General features: G+C 49.3%; 4 protein-coding genes and 1 long non-coding RNA gene across 5 annotated transcripts; 4 read left to right on the top strand and 1 right to left on the bottom strand.

Moving 5' to 3' along the window:
• Positions 1-5,452: 5,452 nt before the first annotated feature.
• Positions 5,453-6,861, top strand: LOC117834274 (dehydrin DHN1). Its single transcript, XM_034713890.2, has 2 exons — positions 5,453-5,854; positions 5,980-6,861. Exons 1-2 carry the CDS (start codon positions 5,567-5,569, stop codon positions 6,562-6,564), a joined length of 873 nt encoding a protein of 290 aa, XP_034569781.1. The 5' UTR covers positions 5,453-5,566; the 3' UTR covers positions 6,565-6,861.
• Positions 6,862-9,292: 2,431 nt separating this feature from the next.
• LOC117841729 (GDSL esterase/lipase At5g55050) lies at positions 9,293-12,439 on the top strand. Its single transcript, XM_034722210.2, has 5 exons — positions 9,293-9,883; positions 11,027-11,157; positions 11,264-11,500; positions 11,605-11,854; positions 11,984-12,439. The coding sequence occupies exons 1-5, from the start codon at positions 9,574-9,576 to the stop codon at positions 12,208-12,210; spliced, it is 1,155 nt and encodes a 384-aa protein (XP_034578101.1). The 5' UTR covers positions 9,293-9,573; the 3' UTR covers positions 12,211-12,439.
• A 668-nt stretch (positions 12,440-13,107) lies between these two features.
• LOC117834284 (GDSL esterase/lipase At5g08460) lies at positions 13,108-13,436 on the top strand. Its single transcript, XM_034713899.2, has one exon. The coding sequence runs from the start codon at positions 13,152-13,154 to the stop codon at positions 13,434-13,436; it is 285 nt and encodes a 94-aa protein (XP_034569790.2). The 5' UTR covers positions 13,108-13,151.
• A 274-nt stretch (positions 13,437-13,710) lies between these two features.
• Positions 13,711-14,400, top strand: LOC140221476 (GDSL esterase/lipase At2g04570-like). Its single transcript, XM_072291140.1, has one exon. It carries the CDS (start codon positions 13,711-13,713, stop codon positions 14,398-14,400), a length of 690 nt encoding a protein of 229 aa, XP_072147241.1.
• Positions 14,401-18,523: 4,123 nt separating this feature from the next.
• On the bottom strand, positions 18,524-20,940 carry LOC117835625 (uncharacterized). Its single transcript, XR_004635956.2, has 2 exons — positions 19,844-20,940; positions 18,524-18,792 (listed from the first exon to the last, which is right to left on the bottom strand). It is a non-coding gene; the product is annotated as an uncharacterized lncRNA (long non-coding RNA).
• Positions 20,941-21,101: the final 161 nt, after the last annotated feature.

The following is a 21,101-nucleotide window of genomic DNA, read 5'->3' as shown; positions in this document are numbered from 1 at the left end:
TATGGAATTGCTTGTTATAAAATGTTATCATTACAGAGGTTGAGATAAGATGTGTGTCCTCGCAATTTGAACATTTTATACGTCATGAATGCCTTTGGACCCGCTTTCAAGCTTCGGCACTTGCATGCGGAGCCCCTTGCTTTAGCTGTTTTCAACCGCCGTTTAATTTCTATATGGCTTCCAAAGCCCAGGAAGCTAAATAGCTTCTGATGTTTGAGATTAGTGCGGTCAGTCATGGCCGCACGATCTCCATCTTCTCCGTCCGCGCACTCTCCCACTCTCTCTCTACTCTCTTCACACACAACGCCGCTCTCGGTGGGGTCGCCACTGGGGGTGGAAGAGTCGAAGTGGTGTGGTGTGGACGGGAGCAGCCGATGGCGAGTCGCCGCCGGTGGTGGTCGAGACGGTGGTGGTTAGGTTTTGGGTTTCGGAGGGGGGGCTCCAATGGCCGTCGGGCTTAGAGGAGAAGGCTGAGGGGCGGTGGTGGCGATTCGAGCGCAGCAGAAGGTGAGGCGGTGGGGGTGGCGAGGGTCATCGGATTAGAATGGGCGGCGGTAGACAGTGGGTGGGAGGCGTGGCGGCGCGCCAGCCGCTGACCTTAGTGGTGGAGGCGGCGGTGGGGCGAGAGGAGGCTGGGGAAGAAGAAACCGGTGGAGATGGGCCGCTGGTGGGCCGGAAGCTGATCCAACTTCCGTGCGCTAGATAAGAGCCCCCATCTTCAACATCTCCCCTCTTCCTTAGATCATGACATCCCCTCTTCCTTAGATCATGACAACGACAGGCTACGACGGTTTTGGTGTTGCTCATGGCACAATATTGGCGTATCATCGTCCACTTGCTTCCTCCATGAGCTTTACAATCGACCACCTCTTAGGAAGGAGTTTGGCCATGGCTTGCTCACGCCCGTAGCGGCTACCAAATAAAATCTCCCTTCCCCATCCGACGTTCTACAGTGTGTCATCGGCTCATCGCCATAGCTTTAGCATCGTCGTCCCCCAGCCCATCCTCAGTTCTTCACTGCCAAGCCGCTATTGTTTGCGCGCGGTAGGTGCTGAACCTGGTTGATGAAAGACAACGGGCATTTGACAAATGCGGTAGTTTGTCGGTGGAGGACATGAGAAGTGAGGACGCCGAATATAACAACAGCGTGCGGAGTCATGAAGCAAGACATGTGGTAAGAAAATGTCCTGTTAGGAAAGATGCATAGGGTATATTGATCTAGAATTTTTTAAATAATGTAGTTTTTGGAAACAATTAAAAGATAGATGGCAAAACGAATCAACCGAATAAAAATGGCACTGTCACGGTGTCACAGCTGACCTCGTTGTGCTGCTGTCAGCCATCCCATGGCGAACAAGCCCAGATATCGGCTCACCACCAAAAGGCCGGACAAGATGGGCTCAATTGGCTCTGGGCTGGCCAACTAGTGCTTATTGCCACGCAGGCCTACTGGCCGTCCTTGGGCCGAAAGAAGCCATTTATGCAATTGATCTATTTTACCATCTATATTTTGTAGCATTTCAAAGAATTGATTTCGGCAACATGGGAAGCTCTGGCCTCGCCGACGGGGGTACTGATTGGTTCCACTGGTACATCGACCTGTGCTCCCGCGCAGGTTAATATTTTTTAGAAGCTATTGTATTTAAAAATTATTTAGAAATTAAACTTCTAATTAATAATTAAAATGGTTTACCTACTACTCTCTTATTTTTCAATACTTCAACATAATACTTATAGAGATATGTATCTTTGTCCAGTTGTGATTGATTTTTAATTAATAATTACTCAATGCACTTTTTCATCCATATTCATATTTTTCCATTTTCTATCACACCTCCAATCCTCCATACATTATATTTAGCATACAAATCAATATTTTTCATCGATTCTCACATACATGTATAAATGGTCTAAAGGGTGGCACTCATCATGTGTATATATTTTAATTTAGTATTTTTATATTAACAATAACATAAATATGTAATTTAAAATCATATATTAATTTACCTTTTAACATTTCTGTATGATGCACATGAAGATAATTAGATTAAGATTTAAATGTTTACTTTAGGTTATTTTTAATAACGACATACGTGGATAGCATAGATAAAATTTTAGAATAATATTTTAAGTTATGCTTTATAATGATGTGTATTAGTAAATTGGATGAAGGTTATGGGGTTACTTTAGATTATTTTTTATAATAGCTGAGCTCGGAATTGAAATATAGGTTTAAAGCTCATTTTTGAATATTTTCATAATAATAGTGGTGGGTAACTTTTTAGAAAATATAATAGATCAATGGTTATGATTATTAGAGTTTACAGGATTGATGTTTGACGTTTTTAATTTTTATGAGAATTTGTTTGTTTTTTCAAGCTTGTCTCGTGGGAACTAATGCGAAGCCTCCAATGGAAAAAAAATGAGACTATATTACTAAAAAAAACTATTCCCATAAGCTAGCTCTCGTTTGTTAAATATTCGAACACACAATGATTATGTAGATATATACTTAATATCTCCATCCAATTGTGATAGATTTTAGTTAGCAACTACTCTATAATATTTTCATCCACATTTATAATCTTTAACTTTTCACTTTGCATCGCAGGTATGCGCTTAAATTTGTTTAATGAACCTTATGTTTGAGATACAATTTTAGCATAGAAATCTATATTCTCATCACTTTATATCCTTATAAATGGTGACACACATCATGCGTATAGACCTTAATTATTATATCGTATACCAATAGTGCAAGATATAGACGATTTAGAATCATATATTGTTGTATATTTTTAATTAAGGTTATTTGATTCAAACGTAGAGTTACCTCGTGTTATTTTTAATAATGGCATGTGTGGGTAATAGAGATGCAAATTTTAAGGGGTTTAAATTTTTTAAGTAATAGTGGTAGGCAATTCAGTTGCAAATTAGGGGGTTATTTTAAATATTGTTTATAATGGCATAAGTGGGTAATTTTGATGAAGATTAGGGGCTACTTTAGTTTATTTTATATAATGGCAGAGGTGGTTAATTTATATATAGATTTAGGGGGTTACTTTAGGCTATTTTCATAATGGCATAGGTGGGTAATTTTTTAGAAAATATAATAGATCCAATGGCTATGATGATTTGAATCTATCGATTGATGGTCGGATGTTTTGCTTTTTGTGAGAATTTCTAGGATTTCTCTCTTTTTCTAGAGTATCCACCTAGGAATTCTAGATGGCTTCATCTGGAGGCTTAAAAAAGAACCTCCAATTAGTAATAGTAAGATAAGATTGGTGCTCAATGCTCGCCGGTCTGCCCTGCCGCGATCGGCGCGGAGGGATCACGAGTTTTTGTCGCTCTGGCTCCCCCACTGAGATCGTCGTGCACTTGCCTGCTCCTCCCGACTCCCGGACCTCCCTCAGCGGCCGTCTGGCCGAAGTGATTTGGCGCTCCGCGCTTTGAACATGAACTTGATTCTGAAGGAAGCATTAGCACGCCAAACATGGAGAATCAGATCAGTACTATAGCACTACTACGTGGAGTATAGCAGTAGTGCAGTACTACCTGCACCAGGAAAAAGAAGTAGTATTGTGCATGCAGTAGTACCTGGAATGCTGATGCACCATGCACGGCTGCGTGTAAGCTCTGTTCACGTATGATTCTGGACTGAATGTCCCCTCTTCGAATCAAGTCTCTGTCATACTTAACATTTAACAACGCAACGAATCCGTGATCGCGAAGTCGGCAAGCAGAACGCAGTGTTCCCCGCGTACGTGCCACGGGGAAGCGAGCACAAAAATATCCTGGGCATGTACAGGCTTGCCTCAGGCAGTACAGGCTTGCCGCTGTGCGGGCATGTGGCGGTGGGAATCAATCGAGTGAGGCGCGCCCCGGCGTGCCGCTGCGCTGAATCGATTCCTGGAGCCCGTGTCTGCTTCGCGGTACGACGCCGGTGCAAAAGCCGGGGGCCTTGCCTCCCAGGTGCCCCCTCGTCCGTGGACTCCTTTCCAGGCAGGATCCAATGCCTTGACTAGTTTATCCGGCGCCGATCCGACTCCCGGTGACGAGGCGCGCTCTGGGGCTCTCGGCGAGCTAGTTTAATCCTCCAGCTCCAGTGAAGCGATCCTCGGTTCACCGAGGAATCACCTCGCCGTAAAAAATCAGAAAGTGTTCGATCAGGACCAGGAACCGGCGCCTTTAGGTCCAGTCCAAATCGCGCCCTGCTGCTCGCGACTCGCGGCGCCAAACCTTTTTCCCCTCTGCGATGATGGACAGTTTCGGCATCTACGTTAACGCATCGAAAGTCAATAATCGATGCGAGCTGAAAGGGGGGAGTAGGGGACGATGGCGTGGCCCAAGCTTTACCCAGAGAGGCAGAGAGTTTTCCGCAGGGGAGGACGGCCGAAAGAAAGCAAAAGGCCGACACGCCACCGACATTTTCGTCGACGAAAGCTCATCAAAGCGAAAGGGGAGGAGGGAAATGGAGGGTCCCGGCTCCCGGGAGTTTTAGAAGTCCAGGACTTTTGGGGTGGCTGATTAATCCTGCCCAACCGGATAGCTTAGGCCGGCCGGGGCCAAATCCACTCACGAGCCCCCACCGGCCGCACTGTTTGGTTCCGGCCGCCCGGCGACGGATCAGTGGAGCCCCGCGGGTCCGGCCCCACATGTCAACGTCGAAGCCTCTCGACTTCTCTCGTCGTCCGAGTCATGCACCCCCCGTGCAATCACGCTAGTGGCCGTGCCGCCCACTGGCAACTTGCAATGAGAGCTTGAAAACTTCAATCCGGCAACGTAAGCTGGAATTGCGAACGCGACTTGAGAGATCTGATAAAGAGGCGAGAGCGTCCGGCTGGAAACTGATGCTAACGCCTTGGTGCCCCAATTGAAGCCTGACGAGTCCAAAGCGAACAAAAATGCTCACCTTTTTTTATTAAGGTACTTATAAATGAAAATTAGGAAACTGATCAGCGGAAGACAAGCGTCGCGCGGGCAGCGGAGCAGGTGGATAACGCCAAGCCGGACGGAAAGTGGAGCAGAGCAGCAAGAGACCAGAACGCCACGCCGACCGACCCACCTCCGATCGCAAGACGCGAGCCGTCCACGCTTCCTCCGATGACCACCCGCGCGCGTCACCAGGCCCGCCCACATGGCGCCGACCTCTCCCGACGCCGCCCACCGCGGCCCGAGGCACCGCCACGTCGGAGCCGGGACACGCGTCGCGCCGCCACTGGCCCCGGGCCCCTGCCCACCATGTCCCCGTCGTCGGCTCGCCGGCCTACTGTACTCCGTTCTCCACACCCTAGCTGATCCGTCTTCCTCGCGTCGCGTAGCCACCGCGTACGCACGTTACCTCTCGCCTCTCGGTCGCATCAACGAGCTGTCACGTTACCATTGCAGACACCTTTCGGCCGCCCAGCTCAGCTCGGGAGCGCCTCCTCTATATAAGGAACCCTCCGGCCTCGCCACAATCTTCATCCAAAAGCCAAAGCGAGTCTCACAGCAGTCAAGAGCGAGTTCTAGTAGCGTGCTGATCTGTTCTGTTGTTTTTAGTTGGGAAGCCTTTAGTTTGATCATGGAGGATGAGAGGAACACCCAGCTGCACCACCAGGGCGGCGAGGCCCAGGAGAAGGCCGCCGATCAGGTGGAGGTGAAGGACAGGGGGATCCTGGACACCCTTCTCGGCAGGAAGAAGCCCGAGGACCAGGAGAAGAAGCAGGAGGAGGAGCTGGTGACCGGCATGGAAAAGGTCACGGTGGCCGAGCCTGAGAAGCACGAGCACAAGAAGGAAGAGCACGAGGCCGGGGAGAAGAAGGAGAGCCTCCTCGCCAAGCTGCACCGCACCAGCTCTAGCTCTAGCTCGGTAAGTTCATTAACATGATCTGCATAGCTTAATTAATCTGGATCGGTACGCGGCTTCTTAATACATTATGACACGACTGATCATTTACGTGTGTACTGATTCCTGGCTGCGATCGTTGCGTGCAGTCGAGCGACGAGGAAGAGGAGGTGATCGACGAGAACGGCGAGATCGTCAAGAGGAAGAAGAAGAAGGGCCTCAAGGAGAAGATCAAGGAGAAGCTGCCCGGCCACAAGGACCACGCCGAGGGCGAGCACCACACGGCCGTACCGGCCCCGGCGCCAGCGCCCGTGGAGACGCACGCTTACAAGGAGGACGACCACAAGCCGTACGTCCCGGCGCCGGCTCCCCCGCCCGTGGAGACGCACGTCCACCACCATGACCACGCCGTCGTCGTCCAGAAGATCGAGGACGACGCGAAGACCGACGCCCCACCGGCACCGGAGGAGGAGAAGAAAGGCCTCCTTGACAAGATCAAGGAGAAGCTCCCCGGTGGCCACAAGAAGCCGGAGGACGCTGCCGGCGCACCCGCCGTCCACGCGCCAGCGCCGACACCGCACACCGAGGACGTGAGCAGCCCGGACGGCAAGGAGAAGAAGGGCTTGCTGGGCAAGATCATGGACAAGATACCCGGGTACAACAAGGGCTCCGGCGAGGAGGACCACAAGGCCGCCGGCGCTGCTGCCGGCGAGCACAAGACCACCAGCTCTTAAGCTCGCCCGCGTGTCCTGACCGGGCCTTGATCAGAAGCGTTTGGCGTGCGTTTGGTTCTGCAGTTCTGCTTTGCTTTAGTAAGTTTGGTTTCAAGATGGGTTGCGCGGTCAAGGCCCCGGTGTGTTGATGCCCGTACCGGCCAGTGCTGGTAGTGAGCGTTGCTGCTTTGTTGTTTGCTCTGGTACGGGCATAGTTTGGTTCCAAGTCAGGGTCTGGATGTTGGGTGTTGCGTATTGTAATTCGGCTGGGCTACCTGGGCATTATGCCTCAATATTTACTTTGGTTTCTGCCCAGCATATATATTGTCACGTTGTGATCCTTGTGTATTATCATTTGAAAGGGGAGTTCTAGAAATCTAGCTACCTCATTATCTTACTTCTAGAGCTCACGCAATGGCATCCTCAATGTAACTTATATTATACAAAAAATAAAAGACAGTGTGACTTTTCCCGGTGTCTCTGACATTGTGACAAGTGTAGGACATGATCACATGAAACTGTTTTACGGGCTTCTTTACGGGCCATATTTCGTTATGGGCTTTGCGACGGCCTATAGTAGCCCATGTCCACTCTCCTCCTCTGTGCAATTTTTGAGAAGCCCATCAAGAACTTGAGCAATTTTAGAGACCAAGATGCATCATCTGGGCCTCATTGGTTCACATCCCCATGATACCGGAGGAAAAATAGCGCCAAGAAGGTTCTTTTCTTTTCTTTTTTGATAATTACTAGAGCTAAGGAGTTCAGGAGTTGCCACGCGCGTGTTGGTAATGTCACACCAGAAAACCCACTGTTTGGTCTGATGCGCGCATTGAACCAACAAGGTTTGGTCCGGGCGTGCAAGATGCAAGTGGTGGCACGCGCTCAGTACGAACCGTACGTGTGCTTGCACGCGCTCCCGCGTGCATGGGAAAAAACCAGGAAAGAAATGGCGGACCTGGTGGCTGGTTCCTGATGCCAGATCACGGCATTGAGGCCCTTCCGGCCGTCGGCCGAGTCCGTCGTCTCCGCCATACCGGGTTCATCCTAGCCTAGGCCACGCGCCCGCGCCCGCGCCCACAACTCGGCGGTGCTAGCGCCGCGCACGCTCGACCTGACAGAGCCAAACTGAATGGGCCTAGCGGCGGCATAATTTGGCAGGTTTCCTCTCCTCAGCAGGGGCAAAAAAAAAATGCAGTTGGAGGCATTTTTTACGCGAGTGACAGAGACACACAGTGATACTCACCCAGAAAAGCCAGAGAAAGTGATGATGAGCTAAGATGGAATCTCCATCGGTGATCGATGGACCTGTATCGGAATGATTACAGCTAGAACGTGTGCTCTGTGCTGGTGTTCAGTTCTTGTAGTGCTTGTTCGACGGACGGATCGAGTGCCTCGGGTTGAACACGCGGAAAAGAGCAGCAGGGAAAGATGGCCCGTAGGCTAATGCACACTTGCAGGATACAATCATGTGTCTCTGTGTAGTGGAGGAAAAAGGGGTGCAATAGAATACGGTGGAACAGAAAAAGGCCTCGATGATTTCTCGACGCTCGTGGCGCCAACTCAGCTTCAACAGCCATCTAAAGTAAACTGAGTTTCAAGTTTCAACATCAACGACCATCGCAAACGCAAAAAGAGTCACACTGAAGGCACGAATTTGGTGGAATTCTCCACTGAAACCGTTGTATGGGAGGATTACGTGCTCTTCCAAACGGCACCGTCTGGTAACGTAGGGGACCTGGTTGGTAAAGATGCGTGCTGCTGCTACCTGAACAGCGAGCGACCCACGGTAAAACAGGTAAAAGTTGTTAAGTGCAGGGGCATCAGAATTCAGATCGTCTGAAAGTGAAGCTCAGAGATTACCCTCTTGACTCGTCGACCTCAAAAAGAAAAAGGTGGCACTGTCCACTGCTGTCGTTTTATTTTTGTTGCTTTGCAAAGGGGGCGAAAAAGGCCACGCGTATACATATGCATGGGATCTTCTTTTCTGTCCGCCAAGCAAAAAGCTGCAACTGACATGCTAGCAATGCGATGCGATGCAAGCTTCAGATGTAAGGAATGGTAACAACAATATGAAAATGAACCAGGCGTAAAGATTGAATTATTGGATGCTTTGCGAAAAGGAAAACCGGTGAATTAAGCGTACAAGAATAGGCTACCGAGCAATTAACCGCGGTGCCTGCAGACTGGATTCCGCTTGGCCTTCTCAATCCTTCAAGATTTGTAAACGTGTTGCGGCTACAATATGCTTGTACAAATGTATCGGTGGCATTGGTTGGTGGAATATATTCTTATTGACAATGTGATTTCTGGAAGTAATCAATTCAGTTAAGCCAAGTCATTCCTGGCCAGGTGTTTGTTGGTAGAACATATTCTTGCTGACAATGTGGTGGTTCCAAGTAACCAATTCAGTTAAGCCAAGATTGCTTCAAAAAGGAAAAAAAGATCTCTCACCAAAAGAAAAGAAAAGAAAAGAAAAGAAACTCATTCTACTATGATGTGCATGTAGCCCATAGCAGGACCACGGCACTTGGGTGAATGAAGATCAAGCAAAGATTCCATCAAGTTTAGCTGGAAATAAAGCACATACCGAGAGATCTGCCTTTCCACACGGTTACAGTGCTTCTGCATCCCTTTTGTTTTCCTTCCTCCAAGTAGCAGTACGAAACAAGAGAGATTCACAAGTACATAAGTACATGTAGGAGATCCGAGATCCTACCCCAGTGCACTCTCATTTCTACTTTCTAGTCGCCGCACTCCCGTCTTCGACGGCGTGGATACGTCCGACTCCCCGGACCCGGATGCACTCGCCGAAGGAGTCCGGCAGACCGGCACGGCCCGCCCTCTTTACCAAAGCCGCCTTTGTACACGACTAGTCGTGGTGCCGTGCCACTGCCACGGCCCCTATCGGCCATAAAGCGAGCCACTACGGCTTGCCACCTCCCCTTTAAAGCGCCGGCCGAGCCGTGCCGGTCTCGGCCCGCCCTTTCCCAAAGCCGAGCGCACCGCCCACCCCCACCCTGTAATCACTAGATGCCGCACTACGCCGGGCAGGCTGCACAGCATCACGGCCCGGCCATGGCCACCGTGCCACAAGTGCGAGTGCTGCTGCTGCGCGCTCTGCTCGCTGCTGCTACGTTCGCATGCGCCGCGGCGGCGGCGGGGAGCAACAAGGTGCCGGCGATCTACGTCTTCGGGGACTCCACGGCGGACGTGGGCAACAACAACTACCTGCCGGGCAGCGCCGTGCCGCGGGCCAACTTCCCGCACAACGGCGTCGACTTCCCGACGTCGAGGCCCACCGGAAGGTTCAGCAATGGCTACAACGGCGTCGACTTCTTGGGTAAGCACTCGGCTGCATCGCGACTTGCTCATGTGTGCTCTTGAACTTGGCCCAAAGCTTGCGAGATGTGTTGAGATAAATGGCGTAACTGCATGCATGCTTCGCTGCCGAGCTCGTTTTCTCTGCCATGACCGCGACTTCAGCTCTGAAGAAGGTTTTTGGTGGCGCCAGAGCTTCCAGCGAAGAATTGCTACAGATACCCAAATCTTTAAGCTGCTCTAACGCCTTAGCCAATTAGTTTCGCTTTCCTAATTTCAGGACAACTTTTGAGTTTCAGTGCTGACAACTGATAGCAAACGAAAGCATGCGCGATCAGTACTTAGCCGCGAGCGCGGTTAATTTCAGTTAAAAGAGGCTCAGGGGATAGGGCTTGGCAGATAATCTCTGCATGCTTGCTAAAGACGGGAAGAAGAAAAATATGAGTATTGTCAGGAATCAGTTTGTTTGTGCTATACTGCTACTAGGAAATGATCATATATATGCGCATAATTCAGTGGCCAAAGTGAAGGCACTGCACTTGCAGGCTTTCAGACAAGCGATGGACCTCTGCGTGATCAATTGGCGCTGCTGCTCGCGTCCCACACGCGGTGCAGTCGTGCAGACTGCAGACATTGCAAAGCGTGGCAGTGTACTGACGTGGTAAAAGGGACTGATCACGCAGTTTTGTGTTCGTCGTTCAGCCAACGCGCAGTGCACATGAGCGTCTGAACGAGCAGGCTGACTCGCTTGCGTTGGCGCTTGAAGGAGGGGCGGACACAGAGGAGTAGTGGACGCCACGCACCCACTGCACCTCTGCGTCTGCTGCCAAAATCTACACGCCACATGAGAAACAGTGAAACACGCAGCACATACGTTCTGATCTAACCCGTGGTCACCCACTTGCCCAAACATTTTACTTAGACTTTCCTGATTATCCATGAGTACCTTTGAGACTGCAAATTGACTCTCAAGTGCTCTGAAAATTTGCTGCTATCGAATCTTTCAGTGACGTATGAGTGTAGAATTTTTTGTCTGCAAGTACAAGTAGACAATCCCAAAATGATCGGTTGCTCAAAGTTCTGAAATAAAGCACTGCAGCGAGCAGTAGCATTGCGTTGTAAACATGTTCATCTGGCTCTAAAAAGTTTCGTTCATCTTTATCAGCTATGAACATGGGCTTCAAGCGCAGCCCCCCGCCATTCCTCGCCGTGGCCAACAAAACCAACAAGCAGGTCTTCAGGGGTCTACTGGGAGTGAACTTCGCCTCTGCAGGATCAGGCATTCTTGACACGACAGTAAGCCACTAGTGACCAACTAAATTAACTGCAAGCTACTGATAAGATTACGAGCCCTTACACGACAGTACTGACAAGACGTCGATCCCTTAACTTGTTCGTGCAGGGGAGCTCCATCATCCCGTTGAGCCAGCAGGTCGAGCAGTTCGACGCCTTGCAGCGCAACATCTCCGCGCGCATCACCCAGGGGGCGGCCGACGCCGTGCTGTCGCGATCGGTGTTCCTCGTCAGCACCGGCGGCAACGACCTCTTCGCCTTCTTCTCGCGGAACAGCACGCCGTCGGACGCCGACAAGCAGCGGTTCGTCGGCAACCTCGTCTCGCTGTACCAGAACCATGTCAAGGTAATAGGCCGATCGCCGCCGCGCCGTGCTCTCCGGACCTCATGATCTGCCGAAGATTACTCTCACTGAAACGAAAACGTGTTCCGCGGCGCGGTGGGTTTCAGGCACTGTACGTGCTCGGCGCGAGGAAGTTCGCGGTGATCGACGTCCCGCCGATCGGGTGCTGTCCGTACCCCAGGAGCCTGCACCCGCTCGGTGCCTGCATCGACGTCCTCAACGAGCTGGCGCGCGGGTTCAACAAGGGCGTCAGGGACGCCATGCACGGCCTCGGCGCGAGCTTCCAGGGACTCAAGTACTCCGTCGGGAGCTCCCACGCCGTCGTGCAGAGCATCATGAAGCACCCGCAAAGGCTCGGTACGTGCCTGAACGCATACGCCTTTCAGATAACTGACTGATCGATGGCAACGCTGGGCAGAACGCGGTTCAGGTTTCAGTGGATTGTGATCTGGTTTGACGGAGGAAAATGTTCGACATGTCGTGCAGGGTTCAAGGACGTCACGAACGCGTGCTGCGGGTCGGGGCGGTTCAACGGCAAGTCCGGGTGCACGCCCAACGCGACGCTGTGCGACAACCGGCACGAGTACCTGTTCTGGGACCTGCTGCACCCGACGCACGCCGCCTCCAAGATCGCCGCCGCGGCCATCTACGACGGCTCGCTCCACTTCGCCGCGCCGATAAACTTCAGGCAGCTGGTGGAGGACCAGTGCTAGGCAACTAGATAGCCGGGGCACGAGGCCCCGTGTAACCGTGTACCGTGTTGTTACTTACCGTGTGTGTGCCATGGTGATATTGGTGTTTAGGATACGCGTCTCTTGTGTTCACTCTGTTCCTGGTGGTTTGGATGGTGCTGGGCTGATGGCGGCGGTGTGTGTGGTTTGGACTCGGAGATAACATGTCACCTCTCGTGATCTCTGTGATAATCTGAACGAATTGGGTGCAGGTGCAGAGCGTGTTCGTAGACGCGTGACTATGATTGGACCCTCTTAACAGAATCTGCTGCGGATAAACAGTGTACATGGCATCTATACTTCCTGGACTTACACCTCAGAAATCTTTTAATCGTCCTCGGCTAAAATTTCAAGCATTCAGAAATACCCGGGAAGAGCCAAGAGCATCACGCTTTCCTATGCAGCTAGATACGAACGCAAGCTCTAAACACGTCGGTACATTCCTGCAGGCCATGCCGTTCTTGGTCCCAGCTAATATGTCCTAAGCCGCACCAGTTGTGTGCCTGTCGTGACGTCGCGGTTGCCTCCGAGGCGCTACCGGTCTAGGCCATGTGGACTTCGTCAAACACATTTCCACCCTTAGTTTGATTGCAAATGACATCTAGATGATTCGGCGGTATGTTCTTTGCATCTAATAGAATGTGACAGGTATACATTGTTATACAAGCTACCAGCTTTTAATAACTGGTAATACCGAGTCACGGACAGAGGATCGTGGAATCGCAAGTTGTGTTATTCCAGAACAAAAAACAGCGTATCGGCGAGCTGCTCAATGGTAATTCTCGCTGCTTTTCGTTAATTTCTGATGGAACCTTGTGCTCTCTGTCACAGTATATATACATCCTCGGTCAGGTATTCTGAAGACCTGACCACCTGAACACAGATACTAAGACCAGAGCACGAGCAAAAGCAACAGAGCCGCGATGGCCAACCGGGCCGCTTCCTACGTGCTCGCGGCCGTGTGCCTGCTTGTGCTCGCGGCGACGGTCGCGGAGGCGAGGCACCCGCGGCTCGTCCCGGCGGTGTTCGTGTTCGGCGACTCCACGGTGGACGTCGGCAACAACAACGACCTGAACATCTCCGTCGGGGCCAGAGCCAACTACCCCAAGTACGGCGTGGACTTCCCCGGGTCGGTGCCGACCGGCCGGTTCAGCAATGGCCTCAACACGGCGGACTTGCTAGGTAGGTTAACGTACTGCACTCTGTAACGCCTACAGAGTTTACTAGTTGAGCAATGCGATCCGTGTTCGATGACTGACCAGTGCACTCTGCATGATTTCACGATGAACAACAGCTCGGGCGCTTGGGTTTAAAAGGAGCCCACCGGCTTACCTCTCTCTGACGAAAAAGACCGTCACGCCCCAGATGTACAAAGGCATCAACTTCGCGTCAGGAGGGTCCGGGTTTGCAGATGACACCGGCCGTTTTCTGGTACATTCAGAACTAATTGCCCGATGCACATACAGCTTATAGCACGCAGAAATGCGGTGCATATGGAGACACAAGGCGACTAATGTGAACTTGTTTGTGCAGTTTGGCGAGGTGATCCCGATGTCGAAACAGCTGGAGTACTTCTCAGGGGTTGTCAAGCACATGACCAAGCTGTCAGGCGCGAAGAAGACCTCCAGCTTCCTCTGCAGGTCCATCTTTCTCATCAGCGCCGGCAGCAACGACATGTTCGAATACTCCGCGTCTCCTGGTCCTAGCGACGACTACAAGTTCTTGAGTGGCCTCGTTGCTGCCTACAAGCAGTCCATCACGGTACGTGCAGCACGCCACGCTCTGCGTCTCTGTTCATCCGCTCTAGACCTCAAGAAGAAAAGTTACCGAAATCGGCATGCCGGTGACGTTGCAACGCGTCCTCTGATGATGTATGCACCGCAGGCCCTTTATGAGATGGGCGCGAGGAAGTTCAGCGTCATCAGCGTCCCGCCGCTGGGGTGCCTGCCGTCGCAGCGGCTGCGCCGGCTGAAGCAGATGGGCACCCAGGGTTGCTTCGACCCGCTCAACGACCTCTCGCTGCGCTCCTACCCGATGCTCGCGGCGATGCTGCAGGACCTGGCCCGCGACCTGCCCGGCATGGCCTACTCCCTCGCCGACGCCTTCACCATGGTCTCCTTCGTCTTCGAGAACCCGCGGACCGACGCCTGGAGTAAGCGATCCGCACCTTAATCTCACCATTTTTTCTGAGCAATCCGGCGTGTGTCATCGTCGGGTTGATCGCGTCCGTGCCTGCAGGCTTCACGGAGCTGGAGGCGGCGTGCTGCGGCGGGGGCCCGTTCGGGGCTGCGTACGCGTGCAACGAGACGGCGTCGCTGTGCGCCGACCGCGACGGCCACCTGTTCTGGGACGCGGACCATCCCACGCAGGCCGTGTCGCTCGTCGCCGCGCAGACCATCTTCGCCGGCAACCGGACCTTCGTCAACCCCATCAACGTCAGGGAGCTGGCCCTGCTGTGACTGTGATTGATTGGTTCCGCGCAATTTTCTTGGGATTCTCCGGGGCATGCTTTGCTCCTGGTACGAATAAGCATTACTAGTCACACAGGACGGACGGGGTCAGCAGTGTTTGGATACGTTTTTCCTAATCACGTTTGGATTATAGTCTAAGCGAAATTATTTTCACTTCTTGTTTTTCGCTTCTCGTAGTTCAAACCTGTAAAGCGGCTTACCACATAAGCGAGAATCGGTGGAAATAAGCAAAACGTTTGGCAGGATTTTCGCTTATTTCCATCCATAAGGCGCTTATAAGTGGAAACAAACAGGCCGTAGAGATGCGCATGGCCAGCCCGAGCGCGTCAAGTAGAAATTTGTTTGTTCTTATTACATATTTGATTTGAAAACTTGGATGGCGTTTTTCTTTTCCTGAGAGTCAAAAAGAAATTCTTGCCACGACATGATACTGGATTTGTCATCTGTATGATAATCTCGTTCCTTAATGAGCAGTTCCCCTGCGTCATGGTGTGCGAACTGCTGCTTAATTTCTTTCAGTGAACTGTCGCCAAGAGTTGTTTGGGCCTTGGGTCGTTAAGGGCAGAGCGAGCCATTTTCTCTGTTTCGGCGCCACGGCAGAACGAACGAGGCTTGATGGGCCTAATTTGGGCTTCCGAAAGGACACTGCTTCAGCTTAACAAGCCCCCCGCAGTTTGGGCTTGCTGTGTCCATTGCTATGAATCAGCTACGTATGAGCCCAGATAAGAGGAAATGTAGTTCATCGGAAACCGCCCAGATTACAGCGTGGATTATTGAATCTAACCACCTAGGTTTTTCTAATTCTATTATCTCTCTGCACCCACCTATCCAACTCACTAACCACCTTATAACCTACGGGATTCCTACGAAGATGTGGAATACCTAAGAAGTGGAGCAATACCGGTGAGCAACACAAAACATTAGAACTTACAACAGGAAGTCTGATTTTCCTCTCTTCTTCTCCGCTAGCCGGGATCTCAGGGTCCTCATTTTGGGTCCTTTTGTCATTTCCTAGTTGTGCGCTCCCGTGGAGTTAGTTTTTCTAAGTCATGAGTTGTAAGTTGCTTTTGTACCTCTTTTTTGTTTTGCTCTCTCTTCTAATAAAAATTCGGCAAATCTCTTGTCGTCCGTTAAAAAAAAACCTACGGGATTCCAAATAGTCCAATTATTTATAATCTATAATCTCGATTTTTATATAATTTTTTTCGAAACAAACGTCTGTATATGCTCACATAAACGCACGCATACTCAATCCTATTAATACATGTATGCATCCCAACACTGTATGAGCATATTCGAGAAACTGAGCCGACCGATTCTCGAGATTGATGAAATCACTGCTAACAGCTTGTTAGCTCGCTGTTGACCGGCACCCACCACCAAAAGAATATCGTTGGTTAATTCCTAAAATAAATTCAGAAAAACACACATCAGTGCCGAGTCGATGACTCTAGTCCTGGTCGGCAGTTTCCACTAGAAGAAATTTTACCAACTACGCTCATTCACAAGGTGGGCACATTTCGTATTGAAAAAAGGAATATATATCCCTTTTTGTCACGCCGTGCATGTCTGCTTATGCATGCTTCCCATTCATCCAACAGGAATACACATGCTTGCTTCCTTGTCAATTTTGAATCAAAATATGTAATCGTTCTGGTTAATCCTTACGTTTTGGACGTGGTTCAGATTCGTGGTCAGAGCAAAAGGTAGGCATATCGATCCACCTGACCTGGAATCCGAAAAGGAAAAGTTGTTGCACTCTGACCCAGACCCAGACGAAACGTGCTCCTCCGCTTCGATTGCGAGGGTGTTTGGTTCTCTAGTACCTCTTATCACGTCGAATATTCGGATATTAATTAGGAGGACTAAATATAAGCTAATTATAAAACTAATGACACAGATGGAGGCTAATTCACGAGACGAATCTATTAAACCTAATTAATCCATCATTAGCTACAGTTTGTAGCATCATATTGTCAAATCATGGACTAATTAGGCTCAATAGATTCTCTCGCAAATTAGTCTCCATTTGTGCAATTGGTTTTATAATTAATCTATATTTAATACTCTAATTAATATCTAAACATTTGATGTGACAGAAAATGTGACAGAGATTTTAGTAGGCGCTAAAGAAACAAACATCCCCTCCATGCGTCAACATGTCAAGTGTCAACATCGACTAGGCAAGAACATCCCAAAAATCCACACGAACCTTTCAGCTTTTCCACCGAGAAAAGCTCCAATCCTGGAGTAGCCGCAGTAGTGGTGCACAGCAGACGCCCCGGAATTTCAACCGCTAAGGCCAGTGTAACTGTAGTTCACTGCGCTGCACTAGCACTACTGCAGCTGCAGAGCTGCTGCCGCAGCAAGCCAGCAACACAGACGAGCCTCGCAGATCAAAGCGACAGGCAGGGCAAGGCAAAACGGCATGATGGCGCATGCAGCGTCTGTGGGGGCTAGGCTCCGGCTCCGGCTCCGCACCCCCGCGGATGGCATTGATCACGGCCGCCCGCTTGGTGCCGCCACAGTACGCTCCACCCTCTCGTGCTCCGGCCGGTTGCCTTGTTCGTGGCGTGGAGGTGGAGAGATCCCCCGGCCATCATCAGGGAGATCTTTTGGTGTGATATGAGCTGACCCCTTGTGCCGTCGTCGACTCGTTTGTGCAGTTGCGGAAGCATTTCTGTGCGCGGCCAGGTCTCCGATCCATGGCCGCTTGTGTTGAAGAAGGCTGCCGCTGCCTTTTCCTTTTCAGACAGCTCTCGCCTCTCGCTGTTTCGGACACCTTGATGGATACGGCGCCCAAATCTTTTGCTCCCCAAATTCTGAGCAGCCATATGCGCGTGATAGACATATATAGACCCCGCAGGGTACTGCCGCGTAGTAGCTTGGAGCTCTTACACCACACACACACACACCAGAGAGAGAGCAAAGAACGAAAGGTGTCAGTCTTTCATTATTAGTTGTGCAGCTGTTCAATCTGGGCCGTGTGCCCGTGTCCATAATGATTTGATTCCCATGGCGCCCTGATCATCACCCTCCTCGATGCATGCTTCATGCTTGACATGAAAGATCATCCAAAGATATACTAGACTCTAGCACATCTGCCTAGACCGCATGCGTTACCTTGCAATTTCAGAAAACCTGACTGTTAGCCGAAATAAGCATGACGGGACTCAGGGATCAGCAAGATGATTTTTTATCTTATTTATTTAATTCCAACCGTTTCCTAATTTGAGTGCAAACTGAACTTTCGTTATAACACTAATCCAGCAAGATTGTTGGGCATTTTTTTGGGTACCTAGCAGGTAATCCAGCCAGACCAATCTTGTGTGTACAGTGTACACCCTCATAGGGCATTATCGACAGACCAACTAGCTGTTATGCAAACCCTGATAAACTACTGTCCATATATACCAGTCACTCATACTGATACTGTGAGTTACGCAGTACCCAAAAATTACACCAGCATCATACTAAGAGAATATAAATGAAAGAAAATATTTTTATTCCTTGGGTTAACCTCCATCATGATGTGAATATACGGTCATGAGCCACGACCTTCAGGAACAAACTGAGCTAAATAAGCAGCCGCCTTACTCGATCCATATCCAGTATACATTAGAGACACACATTAATACACGAACATCCCATTCGGCCATGCTCCCTTTATCATCATATACTAGAAACTTCAACAATATTGGCGATGCACCAAAACATTAAGGCATTTTCCCTTAACAGACATAGAATATTGATGATTCAACATCATATGAACATGCATTAATGAGGATTTGGGACACAACAAACCTGATGTAGGCAAAAGAAAGTTACCAATCAAAACATACCATGCAATTCAAAATCAAAGTCATCTAGAATTTTCACCTGTTTGACAAAATACAACGCATTTTTTGGAATAAAATACATATATAGGCACAATGGGGTGGCAGTTTAGTTTAAGAGTACACAAGGAACACCTAGTAGGAGAAATCAATCCTCTGACGCACATATTTCTTTCCTCATTCCACTAAAACAATTAATTCATAAAACAAGCAAGCATGAGCCCAATAAAATAGATTTATCATACAGTCTTGACATCCTGTTGAAGATCAATAAATTAAAACATGAATGTTAGCATACTTGTAACATTATCCCAAAAAACAGACGAGCTAGTATGTACCACATAAACAATGAAAAATATTGAGGCTATCCAGAAAGAAATATAGAGCTTTTTTTACTGTTTTTGGATAGGTATCATCAGTGTTAACCTTTTTATAGATCCTAGTATGTATTGATTGTAGAATAGTTAGGATATAGTTAAATGGCCACAATGGAACATTTTTTACCCAAATACCATATCTGTATCAGATCAATATCGAATGCTACTTTTTAAGTACATCCACACCGCCATTCTCCATACAAAGATGATGATCAGATCTGCCTTCACAACTTATAGTCAGTACTACTATCTTTCTTTCCTTTTTCTTGAAACAAGACATTATATTCTTTCTTAAGCATTTGATTACCATTGGTGCAAACAAGTAAAAAAACATAAAGCTTCCGGAGTATAACAAGTAGTCAAGCTCCACCGGCCACTGTATTTTTCATGCTTGTAATGATTAGACTGCACTGGGTGAAGCTACAAGACGAAATGGAAGGAGAAGCAGGCTTTGGACTGCCATATACTACCAGTTGTTTGCCTATCTGAGTTGTTGAAAGACATTGACAAAATTCACTCGGTCACAGACTGTACAGGTAGCTGGGTCTCAGGGTCAGGGAGGTCTGCGGGTGAAATCATGATGCGCATGAAAGTTCTGTATACCTGCTCCATTTCAAAAAAAAAAAAGTTCTGTATACCTGCAACTTGGGCTCATGCATTCATACCAAAGTTTATTGGAACAAGCAAAAAAAATAAGGAGCAGATGCACAGGCTGGGGAAATGATAAAGCCAAGGAAAAGAATGGCACATCTCATCATGACCATCACCAGTCACTGGCACAAAACCCTAGCTAAGCTAGAATGGTCAGAGAGGGAATTTATGCGAAACATATTCTAGCAGTATTCGAGTATTGTGGTATCACGGACTTGAGATCTTGACCAATACATCAAATACTAGCAAACAATCATGGCAACCGGTTGTGTACACTTACATGAGCTTCTCATTGCTGGCCTGGCCTCATATTCAGATGTTGCAGAGATGAGCCTCATCAAAGATCAAAGAACAGGCCTGCATGCGAAACCAGCAAGAAAGCAAGAACTACGTGGTTAGTCTTCCGAAGAACTTGGCTGTTAAAGAATGATCAGCGGCAAAAAGGACGGATCCGAAAGAATGGCATGAGGAAGGGGTAACACCATCTTCACTTCCCCCAACACCATGGCCGGCGGGGCTCAAGGAAGCAGACTAAATTAGGTTGGCAACAAAGCAGATCAGACTACCATATGTAGCTAGCTCGCACCAAAACTTTCCCCAAAAGCATGTCATGGACCATGATGAACCTTAACTCAAGGCAAGAAAACAAGAGGACATCAAAAGGCCCAGTAAATGAACACGCAAGAAAAGGCAGCAAAGCAAGCTTAATGAAGGCGTTTCTGACACAAGTGATGATCAAATCTAAGGAGGAAGCCCTGATTTGTGTCATGCGGGCTTTACAAAGGGAGGCCTACACAGCTCCATTGGCAGTATGCCCACCTCCAAAAAAACAACAGATTTGAGAGACTTTCTGCAAGATCAGCAAGGAGGTGGACAGAATGCCAAGGAACTCTCAGTAAGCACCCCTTTGATAAGCACACATGACTGGACTACTGCTCTCTTGCTCTCCGAGCTGTGCATCGATCGATCCACAGCTGCCTCTCTCGCTCACCGTAATAAGGATGAGCTCCTTTACAGGGCGCGCTATTTATAGAGACTAGAGTGGAGCTAGGGTTGTGGCTTGTGAAGAGGGATTCCGGGGAGGGGAGGGATGCGGGGATGGGCATGCAAATCAGATGGATGGGATTGTGCTTTTCTTGGTCTCCGTGTGTGAGTTGCAGTGGGAGATCTGAGGGATTTGATATGAGACGATGGCCTCAAGCAGGCCTAGGAGTAGTAAACTCAGATCTCTCTCTCCATCTCTCCCCATGGCTCCATGCCTACAGATTAAACTACAACGTAGCCGCAGATTTTGGGGCTATACTGAGCGCCTTTCTTCTTCACCTTGATTCTCTAGCCAAAAGGAGGTAAAAATCATGGTTCTTTTGGCAGCTGGAGTTCAGTATCAGTAATAAAATAAAATACCGTAGTACACTAGGGGAGTATTATACTTGGCTATGTGTTGTCACTGTGCGAGTGAGACTAGATACACCCCACTAAAATTTAGAACATATCACATCGGATGTTTGATGCTAATTAGGAGTATTAAACATAGGTTA

This window comes from Setaria viridis, chromosome 1 (assembly GCF_005286985.2).
Source record: "Setaria viridis chromosome 1, Setaria_viridis_v4.0, whole genome shotgun sequence".
In the NCBI taxonomy this organism is placed as follows: Eukaryota; Viridiplantae; Streptophyta; class Magnoliopsida; order Poales; family Poaceae; genus Setaria; species Setaria viridis.
Note: the sequence above shows the minus strand (reverse complement) of the source record. Positions and strands in the feature narration are given on the sequence as shown.

Bases quoted from the DNA above. Each gene is read 5' to 3' on its own strand.
- LOC117834274 (XM_034713890.2), top strand. From the start codon at position 5,567: ATGGAGGATGAGAGGAACACCCAGCTGCACCACCAGGGCGGCGAGGCC. The intron at 5,855-5,979 runs GTAAGTTCATTA...CGTTGCGTGCAG, and splicing joins CCAGCTCTAGCTCTAGCTCG to TCGAGCGACGAGGAAGAGGA.
- LOC117841729 (XM_034722210.2), top strand. From the start codon at position 9,574: ATGCCGCACTACGCCGGGCAGGCTGCACAGCATCACGGCCCGGCCATG. The intron at 9,884-11,026 runs GTAAGCACTCGG...CATCTTTATCAG, and splicing joins CAACGGCGTCGACTTCTTGG to CTATGAACATGGGCTTCAAG. The intron at 11,158-11,263 runs GTAAGCCACTAG...TTGTTCGTGCAG, and splicing joins CAGGCATTCTTGACACGACA to GGGAGCTCCATCATCCCGTT.
- LOC117834284 (XM_034713899.2), top strand. From the start codon at position 13,152: ATGGCCAACCGGGCCGCTTCCTACGTGCTCGCGGCCGTGTGCCTGCTT.
- LOC140221476 (XM_072291140.1), top strand. From the start codon at position 13,711: ATGCGGTGCATATGGAGACACAAGGCGACTAATGTGAACTTGTTTGTG.